Raw genomic sequence first — 10,784 nt, forward strand, 5'->3', positions numbered from 1 at the left:
GTTTGGATGACCCTTGGGTAAATAAATCAGCAGTGGTTCCTCCAAACAGCTGATATAAAACATTACAACAATCCACAAGTAATCAACACAACTTCAGTCCATCAATTATGTTTTGTGAAGTGAAAAGCGGTGTTTTTCCACAACAGTTTTAATCAAATATGTCAATGGGTTTGATGTGAGAGGACAACAGGAGATGGACTTTTTCACTGAAGGAAATGTTATTATGGATTATGGAGTGGCATTTTTGCCAGAAGCAATAGTTTAATAGTAAAACACCTTAATGATCGATTTGTTTCTTAAAAGATTTTCACTTCACGAGGCAGTTATTAATAGGTTGAGTGGCTTGCTTGTAGATTATTGTGATGTTTTTATCAGCTGTTTGGACTCTCATTCTGGTGGCACCCATTCATTGCAGAGGATCCACTGGTTAGCAAGTGAAGTAATGCTACATTTCTCCAAATCTGTTCCGGTGAAGAAACAAACTCATCTACATCTTGGATGGCCTGAGGGTGAATAAACTTTAGGCAAATTTTTGTTTTTGGGTGAGCAATTTTTTTTAATGGCCACTTTACGTTACCAGCAGCGAAAGACACTTGTGCCTTTCAAATGGGATATTTCCGCTTTAATGATATCATTAAGACCGTACACTGTTTTACAGCTCAGTGCATAACACATTACTGGTAAAGAAAAAGATACATAGTGTAAAAGTAGAAAAGGCACAACTTAAACTGGAATATAATGAGACATGTTCAGCAACTCTCTGAGTCCGTGACAGTCTTAAAGCTGCTTTACGTGATTTCAGAAACCTGCCTGACACCACTTAAAATTAGAAATGCAGAGTAGTTTTGGATGGTGTCTGTTGATGAGTCCTTTTATATACATGCACTTAAGAATATTACAACAAAACTGTGCAATCCTGTAGCTCAGTGTGCACTCTTATGACTCTGTATCACGATGAATATTATGCTCTGTATGCTTAACTACAGCTTTACTCTTTTGCAAGATATTGTAAATGGTACAGTTTGATTTTCCTAATATGGGACCCTGGACCACAAAACCAGTCTTAAGTAGCACAAGTATATTTGTAGCAATAGCCAAAAATACATTGTATGGGTCAAAATGATCTATTTTTCTTTAATGGCAAAAATCATTATGATATAAAGAAAATGTTCTATTAAGACATTTTGTGAATTTCCTACCTTAAATATATTAAAACTCAATTTTTGATTTATAATTTGCATTGCTAAGAACTTCATTTGGACAACTTTAAAGGCGATTTGCATCCTCAGATTCCAGATTTTCAAATAGTTGTAATTCGGGCAAATAATGTCCAGTCCTAACAAACCAAACATCAATGGAAAGCTTATTTATTCAGTAAATTGACCCTTATGACTGGTTTTGTGGTCCATGGTCACATATTTCTATAGTATTTTAGCACACAGACCCTAAGTGTGTTACATTCCTCTTTACCTTTAATTATAATTTTGCATTCATTTCTTCAAGTTTCTTCAAGTTTTTAGATTTTGTCTAGCCTATTTTTGATAATTATAAGAGAACCGTTTGTTTATAAAGGCAATGATGTTGTAGTTTTTATTTTTTCATATTTTTAGTTTTACGCCTGTATCATTTCATATTAAAGCGTGAATTAAACTACGAGCATCCACGTCAAATCTGCATCAGTGGCAGCTCTTAAAGTAATCGCAGCCAAATAACCAAATAATCCAGCTTCTGTCATGTCTATTAATCAAAAAAAAAAACAAAAAAGAGGAAATCAAGAACTTTTGTAGCTTTAAGGAATCCTCTATATTTAATTTAGTATTAGTGTTTAGTGTTTGATAACTTTTTTCAATTTCTGTATATTCCCTACTTGCTAAAGGGAACAGGTAAATAATGGATTTATGTGAAGATTGTTTTAATTTCACTTAAATTAGAAGTTATTTTTCAAAGTCTAATAAATGTTAAAATGAATTGAAAAATCTGTATTATACTGTAATGTTGAATGGCTTTAAGTTGTTTCTACATTAATTTGAAGATTGAATGTGAAAGTATTGCAATATAAAAGTATATTTTAAAACTTTGATGATTAAAATGTGATTAATTTCAGGAAAAATGTTCGATTAGTTAGTTTTTTTTTAATGGATTGACAGCACTACCAGTGTTGTTTTCGTCAACGATGACGATGACGAAATCATTTCGTTGACGCCACTTTTTTTCATGACGATAACGAGACGATGACGAGATAAAAATGGCTCGTTGATGACTAAAACATGACGAGACGTGTGTGAGTTTTCGTTGACGAGACGAGAATAGACGAAAATGTTAGTGGGTGGTCCGTCAGACGTTTAAAATGCATGACATTTCTGCTTATTGTGCATGCCAATCAAAATCTAAAACGTATCTGTCGCTATGGCAAGCCGTTTTAGCATTAAATACTCTTTGCCATTATTGTATGGCAAGCCGTTTTAGCATTCCATCCTTGTTTGTCTTTTATGTTTTAAAACATTCCTTCATTATTGTAATTATTGGTGAAAATAGTCGATCCGGAAGCTCACATTGTGTTGAACTATAGATCTGCTATTTTCAGAACTTATAAGTGACACTACCCAACAGCAAAATACTTACTGACCTACATTAATTTGTTAAAAGACTACTTTTTTCCCTTTTTTGACTAAAACTAGACTAAAACCTTTTTGACTTTTCGTCGACTAAAACTAGACTAAAACCTTTTTGACTTTTCGTCGACTAAAATTGGACTAAAACTTTCACATATAGAAGTGACTAAAATTTGACTAAAACTAAGAAGCATTTTAGTCCAAAACACTAAGACTAAGACTAAATCTAAGATGGTTGTCAAAAACAACACTGAGCACTACCTGTTATACATATGTGACCCTGGACCACAACACCAGTCATAAGGGTCCGAGATGCAACCATTTGAAAATCTGGAATCTGAGGGTGCAAAAAAAAAAAAAAAAAAAAATCCAAACATTGAGAAAATTGCCTTTAAAGTTGTCTAAATTAAGTTCTTAGCAATGCATATCACTATTCAGAAATTAAGTTTTTATATATTTATGGTAGGAAATTTACAAAATATCTTCATGGAACATGATCTTTATTTAATATTCTAATGATTTTTTGCATAAAAGAAAATTAATAATTTTGACCCATACAATGTATTGTTGGCTATCGCTACAAATATACCCATGCTACTTAAGACTGGGTTTGTGGACCAGGGTCACATATTATTTCTGATGTTGTTTTTAGTCCCAGCACCTGGAAAAGACACAACACACTTAGCTCTTGTGTAATCAATCAGCGTTGGACAAATGAAATGGATGCATTCACTCAGTCTATAATCATTGTGACATGCCAGCAGTAACTGATTAATGTTTCTAGCGCAAATCCTACAGTCTTATGTCTCAAGCCCTTTGTCTGTGCTGGATCAATAACATGAAAAATTGTTTGATGTTTTTTCAGGCTGGAGTTTTAGTATGGGCTCAGCTTATCAGTTCCACAGCTGGAGGGTGTTTGTGGTGGTGTGCGCTCTCCCCTGCGTTTGTGCCGTGGTGGCCTTAACGTTCATGCCGGAGAGCCCTAGGTTCTACTTAGAGGTAAGGAGTGTCTGAAATTAGGTGGGGAGATACAAAGAATCATTATAGCTTCAGTTCAGTTTAGAAAATGGGCAAAATCTATCTCAGATGACTGCTTTATTGTTAACTGCATGTTTATAAAAACTTGAACATCTGAAGAAACAGCCTGATTTGAGGGAGCATGACTCTTTTTGAAGCTAATGACGCGTGCTTGTCGTGACTCCCTACGCCCCTCTTTCAAGCATGCCGTGGCAATAGAGGTGGGTGGCTGTCATCTAGCGCTGCGGTTTCCACTTAATCCAGTTAATCTCTTCGGGATTTTTTTTCTGCTCTATCCTTTCAGGTGGGGAAGCACGACGAGGCCTGGATGATCCTCAAGCAGATTCATGACACAAACATGCGAGCTCGTGGAGAGCCCGAGAAAGTCTTCACTGTGAGTCGATTCCCTCACTGCGCTAACTTTAAGCTGCTTAGAGCGCCAACCATGCTTTAAAAATGTCTCTTCCTGCCCTGTATGTGGGCTTCACGGATGTTTCTGGTGTCATTTACTGAGCTGCTTGGTGAGCAGCCTAGTGATGAAGATCAAGCTGTCATCCAAATTGGACACTCTTATACTTCCAAGATATTCTTTCTCTTTTATACAGTGTTTCTCAAAAGTGTTTGGATACTAATGTTAAACTTTTAAAAAATGTACACATTACATAACACAAATTATTCTGTGGAATTGAAGCCCATGTAGACTGCAGGCAAAAGGTCTTTTTCAGGCCTGTTTTTTGTTTTCTTCACGCTTTTCACCAATTTACACTTGAATCTGATATGTAAAGAAAAAAAATCAGATCTGAGTCATAAATCATAATTGAGAACTAAGGTTTACAGTGTAAATGTAACTCTAGTAAGTGGTGTTTTTTTCTTGTAGGTGAACAGAATTAAGATTCCAAAGCAGATTGATGAGTTTGTTGAGATGCAGAATGAATCTGGCAACTTTTTCTCAAAAGCAATCTTCAGAATGAAGACTGAGCTTCATGGGGTGAGATTCATGATATGTAACCTTTCAGAAATAATATAATCTATGTAACCATTTGTATAAAGAATACTTGTGATATAAATTTTTATGATAAAAAATTATTTAAACCTTTTTTCTGTTTTTCCAGATTTGGTTAAATTTCTTGAAGTGTTTTAAATATCCAGTGAAAGACAGTACAGTGAGACTTGCTATTGTGTGGTTCACGCTGTCATTTGGGTAAGATGTCTGTCTGTCTGTTTGTCTGTCTGTCTAACTGTCTGTCTGTCTGTAGTTCTGTTGGTTTGTTTGTCTCTTGGTCTATTTGTCTGTCTGTCAGTTTGTTTGTCTGTCTATGTGGGTTTTTTTGGTCTGTCGGTTTGTCTGTCTATCTGCCTGTTGGTTACTTTGTCTGTTTGTCTGTCTGTCTGTCAGTTTGTCTGTTTGTTTGTTTGTTTGTTTGTTTGTTTGTTTGTTTGTTTGTTTGTTTGTTTGTCTGTTTGTTGGTTTGTCTGTCTTTCTGTCTGTTGGTTTCTTTGTTGGTTTGACTGTCTGTCTGATTGTCTGTTTGTCTGTCTGTCTGTCTGTCTCTGTCAGTTTGTTTGTCTCTATCAGTTTGTTTGTCTTTGTCTGACTGTCGGTTTGTCTGTCTTTCTGTCTGTTGGTTTCTTTGTCAGTTTGTCTGTCTGTCTGATTTTCTGTCTTTCAGTTTGTTTGTCTGTCTGTCAGTTTGTTTGTCTGTGTATGTGTTTGTCGTTTGTTTGCCTGTCAGTTTGTCAGTGTGTGTGTGTGTGTGTGTGTGTGTGTGTGTGTGTGTGTGTGTGTGTGTGTGTGTGTGTGTGTGTGTGTGTGTGTGTGTGTGTGTGTGTGTCTGTGTCTGTCTGTCTGTCTGTGTGTGTCTGTCTGTCTGTCTGTGTTTGTTGGTTTGTTTGCCTGTCAGTTGGTCTGTCTCTCTGTTTGTTTCTCTGTCTGTTGGTTTGTTTGTTTGTCTGTCTGTCAGTTTGTCTGTCTGTCTATGTGTTTGTTGGTTTGTCAGTTTGTCTGTCTGTTTCTCTGTCTGTTGGTTTGTCTGTCTGTCTGTCTATGTGTTTGTCGGTTTGTTTGTTTGTCAGTTTGTCTGTCTGTTTCTCTGTTTGTCTGACTATGTGTTTGTCTGTTTGTTGCTCTGTCGGTTTGTTTGTCTAATGGTTTTTTGTCTGTCAGTTATCTATATTATCATTCCATTTGTCTGTCTATCCTTCAATCATTCTTTCTTTCTTTCTTTCTTTCTTTCTTTCTTTCTTTCTTTCTTTCTATTACTTCTACAGGTATTATGGTTTATCTGTGTGGTTCCCTGACGTCATCAAACATCTTCAGGCCAATGAATATGCCTCCAAGGTACAAAGGCATAACAATGAGCGCATTGACGACTTCACCTTCAATTTCACCCTTGAGAACCAGATACACACTAATAGCTTATTTATCAATGACAGGTGCCTTATTCAAACTGTTAACAGCAATCTTCTTATTATTGTACTAATTCTTATTCTGTGTTTGGATATTATCACATAAATCATTTTCTTTATTCGTTCCTCAGGTTCATAGGTATGAAATTCAAGTCTGTCACTTTTATCAATTCCACCTTCCAGAGCTGCTTTTTTGAGGATGTGACGTCAGTGGGATGTTTCTTCCGAAACTGCACATTCATTGAGGCTGTCTTCTACAACACTGGTAAAATGGTCATTTATTTTCGAACACAAAACAGACCAATTTTTGTATGTCTGCACATACTTAACCATCACTTCTACTGTTGTTTAAATCTTGTTAATGTATTCATTTGACAGATATCGATGACGCCAAACTTATAAACACAGATGTCATAAACAGCACATTTTACCACAACAAAACAGGCTGTCAAATGACATTTGAAGATGATTATAGTGCATACTGGGTCTACTTCGTCAATTTCTTGGGAACGCTTGCTGTTCTGCCTGGTAACATTGTATCTGCACTTCTCATGGACAAAATTGGCCGCTTGTCTATGTTAGGTGAGATAATTCATTTAATTTCATTTTTCTGAATTTTTGCAGTACATATACATGAGATTCATACTTTTTGTCATTTTTGTATTGTCAGGGTTTTCCATGATCCTTTCTGGTATCAGCTGCTTCTTCCTGTGGTTTGGCACCAGTGAGTCAATGATGATTGGGATGCTATGCTTGTACAATGGGCTGAGTATTTCCGCCTGGAACTCCCTGGATGTTGTGACAGTAGAGTTGTACCCTACAGACAGAAGGTGGGTTTGTACTCATACATAATAAAATATGCTAACAGCCACACAACAAAGCTGTTTATCCCAAAGCCCATTAAATATCAATGTAACACCAACTTTTTACCTTTTTCACTCTTTCAATCCTTCCTCCCTCCACTTCTTTATTTCAGAGGAACTGGATTTGGCTTCTGTAATGCCTTGTGCAAGTTAGCCGCAGTGATGGGAAATCTGTTTTTTGGCTCTTTAGTGGGCATCACCAAAGCCATTCCCATTCTTCTGGCCTCCTCAGTGCTCATAGGTGGAGGTCTGGTGGGATTGCGACTACCTGACACCAGGTCAAATGTCCTCATGTAACCCCTGTGTCAGAGGTCTGGAGAAACTTAAAAGGCTTTACTTAACCTTCCTCATTATTGTACATTGTGTACTTATATTGTGTTCATAACAAGATAATTCTCAATTAGGCATTATCAAACAGTGGGTAAACATTTTGACAATCTTTAGACTTTTCGTTGCAATAATAAAACCTCTGTATCTTTGTATTGTTCAGTTCATTTAACCAAGACCCTCATCTTTCCTTGTGGGTTTTTAGAAATGTATAACGACCTAGGAATGGACGTGAGCGTAAATATTAATATCCCCTTATTAAGACTTGAGCAAAACAACCTATTAATGAACCGTTCAAACCTGTTGCCGAAACCTCAGCACAGCTGCATCACAGCTGGCTTGCTGAACCCAGAGAATTATTGAAGAGATGAGAGACTGAGACTAATCTACTTGTAAACAACTCTTTATTCAGGGATTAGTTTCAGGATTTGACCATACATACTGAAAACATCCAGCTGCATTTCTAATGTAAGAATAATGTTTTGGTGTTGGATCAGTTTCGTTGAATATTTTTTTACAGTATTATTACTTTTTTTTTTAATAATCAAGCCTTTTGCATATGTACTCCAACCTCTGATAAAAAGGCCACAACTGTGCACTGTAGTCTTGCTCAAAGTACATTTATAAAGTTCCCGCAGCCAGATTTATGAAATTCAAAAAGTCCTATTTTGTGATCTGCAGATGTTTTTTTGTTCACATACAGTGGAGTATATTTTGTTCATAAGCTTTTTATTGTAAGCAACAAAGCCTATTTGTTTTCATATACACCAGACGTGTGTTATCTGACTTGTTCTGCCACTTTGTGATTTGTCTAACAGCAAATGGCCTTTTGAAACTGTGCCTCTCCTACATAAGATCATTATCTCATATGAACTTGAGGTGGCTGCTGTATTTGATATCAAAGAGTGTGTATCTGCCACGGTCACTCAAGCAAACCATCTTACCATCTGACAGAAAAGACTGATGAGATTCAAGCTGGTGATGTTCTGGAAAGCCTCTTTTATGTACAATGTCAAAGACTCATCTTGTTGACACGACAGGTTTGCGGGTGCAGAGGGAGTTTAGAGGGCCCGCCTCAACATGTGGGGCCTACAATCTGTAGAGAGGGGAAAAAAGATGTGTTTGAGAACCACGTGACACATGATTCATTTACAAGCATCATTTCCAAGCCAAGTAAAGACTAGAGAATTCTGTGTTTTGGTTGCTTCTATATAATGACCTAGATATTTACAGTTGAGGTCAAAAGCTTACTTTGCTGAATCTGCAAAATGTAAATTATTTTAGCAGAATAAGAGGGATCATACAAAATGCATTTTTATTTAGTACTGACCTGAATAAGATATTTTACATAAAAGATGTTTACATAAAGTCCACAAGAGAAAATACTAGCTGAATTTATAAAAATGACCCGGTTCAAAAGTTTACATACTGTGTTGTTACCTAAATCATTTACAGCTGTTTTTTTGGCCATAAGTCCCTTGTTTGTCCTGAAAAGTTAACCTTTTAACACTGAGAACAACTTGAGAGACTTATATGAAACTATTCCGGAAGGTTCAACAGCTCACTGCTGCTCCAGAAGGAAATACAATGCATTAAGAGCTGAGGGAGTGAAAACTTTTTGAATTTGAACACCAGGGTATATTTAACTTATTTTGTGTTCTGGGAAACATGTATGTATCTCCATTAGTTTCTAAAGGGCGGTAAGAAATGAAGAAAAAAAAAAAAGATATTTAGGGAAAAATAAGGAAATGAACAGATCTTCATTCTGTTCAAAAGTTTTCAACCCCGGCTCTTAATGCATAGTTTTTTGTTTGTTTGTTTTCTGGAGCATCAGTGAGCGTTTGAACCTTCCGTAATAGTTGCATATGACTCCCTCAGTTGTCCTCAGTTTAAAAAGATTAATCTCAAAATCCAGTAATTGTTGGAAAGGGTTCAAATACACAAGAAATGTTGAAAAACAAAATAATTTCTTGGACCTGGAATTTTCTGAAGAACAGTGGGCGGTTTAACTGTTCAGGACAAACAAGGGACTCATAAACAACTATTACTAAACAAAAAGCAAACAAAAAAACACAGCTGTGGATCATTCAGGTAACAACACAGTATTAAGAATCAAGTGTATGTAAACTTTTTGAACAGGGTCACTTTTATAAATTCAACTATTATTTTCTCTCGTGGACTATATGTAAATGTCTTATTCAGTACTAAATAAAAATGAACATGTATTTTGTATGATCCCTCTTATTTTGATAAAATAATTAACCTTCTGCAGGTTTTATGTATACTTTTAACCTCAATTGCTTATAGAGGCAAAACGAAAACTGTTTTCAACATTGCTAATAATAAATGTTTCTTGAGCACCAAATCCTAATAACAGAATTATTTGTGATAGATACACTGAAAATTCTGCTTTGCCATCACATAACATCACTTGATTTTACATTTTAGCTTTTACAGTCAGTGCCAAATTCAGTACTCTGAACAATACGAATCAATAATGTTACTGTAATCTAGCTTTTGCAATGTTTTGAGAGGTCTACAATAAGAAATTTCAGTAAAAAAATAAAATAAAAATAGGACCTTATAAAGGACCATTGATGTGTTTTATTTGATTTGGCTTCCGACTAACCAAAGTGGCTTAATGCTGTCTCACTCTCAGCAAAGCTATGCAGTTTCTTGAAGGTGTTATTTGTAAATGAGATTATAAATGATCATTGCTGTACTGTCCTTGATCTAAGCCTGTCTTCATCTGAAAACCTTTTTATTTCTGCATATATTTTAGTGTTGCTGTCTGAAATGATGTGTGTGTGTTTGTGAACAGTACAAACTGTGCGTGTACATATCTGTGTATGGCTAAATGTGTGCTTATCCGTGTATATTTTGTACATAGGGTTACAGTGCTGAATACTGTGTGTAAACATTTTTGGGGGATGCAATGGATGAATCTTTAGTGTGCGTACACCGCTGAAACTGTTTACTGTTCATCTGTCGTTGCAGCACTGTTCGTTCCTAGGAGACATCACTGAACAATACTGCATGTAATAAACTTTTCGGGTCTGTGTGCTCTGCTCTCCAGAGAATGTCGCACTGTTGTGTATTTATGGCAGAAAAGAAGAATACAAGCTGTCATATTTTGTGAAGGTAATAAAGATGTGCTGAAAAGTGTCTGGGCCTGGTAATATGAAGCAAAGCTTTATTTAAAGAAAATATGCTCTTAGTGGACATACTTGTAGTCTCATTTGTGTAATACATAGGTTAAATTAACACTTTCCTTCCTACACAGCTCTCCTAGAAGGATAGGTCGTCAAACATTTGGACAGGTGAAACGTACATTTTAAATAATACTAAAATGTATTAAAATAGGCTATATCAAATATACAAACAAACATTCAAATATATTTACAAAATTACTGATGAAGCAGTATATATGGGCCATTCAACAGAAAAGTCTTTACAAAATGTATTTTTGCATAAATTTTGTATGCAAATTGTAAAATATCCAAGGCAAACATTTTTAGTAATTGTGAAGTTAATTCTCAAACTATTTTCAGAAAGTTTT

At 35.7% G+C, this 10,784-nt stretch overlaps 1 protein-coding gene across 1 annotated transcript in view; it reads left to right on the forward strand.

Annotated features, from left to right (window-relative positions):
• Positions 1-10,390, forward strand: part of sv2ca (synaptic vesicle glycoprotein 2Ca) — a 37,171-nt gene extending 26,781 nt beyond the window's left edge. Inside the window, exons 5-13 of the mRNA XM_073839778.1 lie at positions 3,478-3,611; positions 3,934-4,023; positions 4,507-4,617; positions 4,742-4,830; positions 5,898-6,062; positions 6,167-6,300; positions 6,414-6,617; positions 6,706-6,865; positions 7,012-10,390. Coding sequence (XP_073695879.1) covers positions 3,478-3,611; positions 3,934-4,023; positions 4,507-4,617; positions 4,742-4,830; positions 5,898-6,062; positions 6,167-6,300; positions 6,414-6,617; positions 6,706-6,865; positions 7,012-7,195 — 1,271 coding nt within the window. The 3' untranslated portion in view covers positions 7,196-10,390. The remainder of the gene's footprint in view (positions 1-3,477; positions 3,612-3,933; positions 4,024-4,506; positions 4,618-4,741; positions 4,831-5,897; positions 6,063-6,166; positions 6,301-6,413; positions 6,618-6,705; positions 6,866-7,011) is intronic.
• Positions 10,391-10,784: the final 394 nt, after the last annotated feature.

Source organism: Garra rufa, chromosome 5 (genome assembly GCF_049309525.1).
Source record: "Garra rufa chromosome 5, GarRuf1.0, whole genome shotgun sequence".
Taxonomy (NCBI): Eukaryota; Metazoa; Chordata; class Actinopteri; order Cypriniformes; family Cyprinidae; genus Garra; species Garra rufa.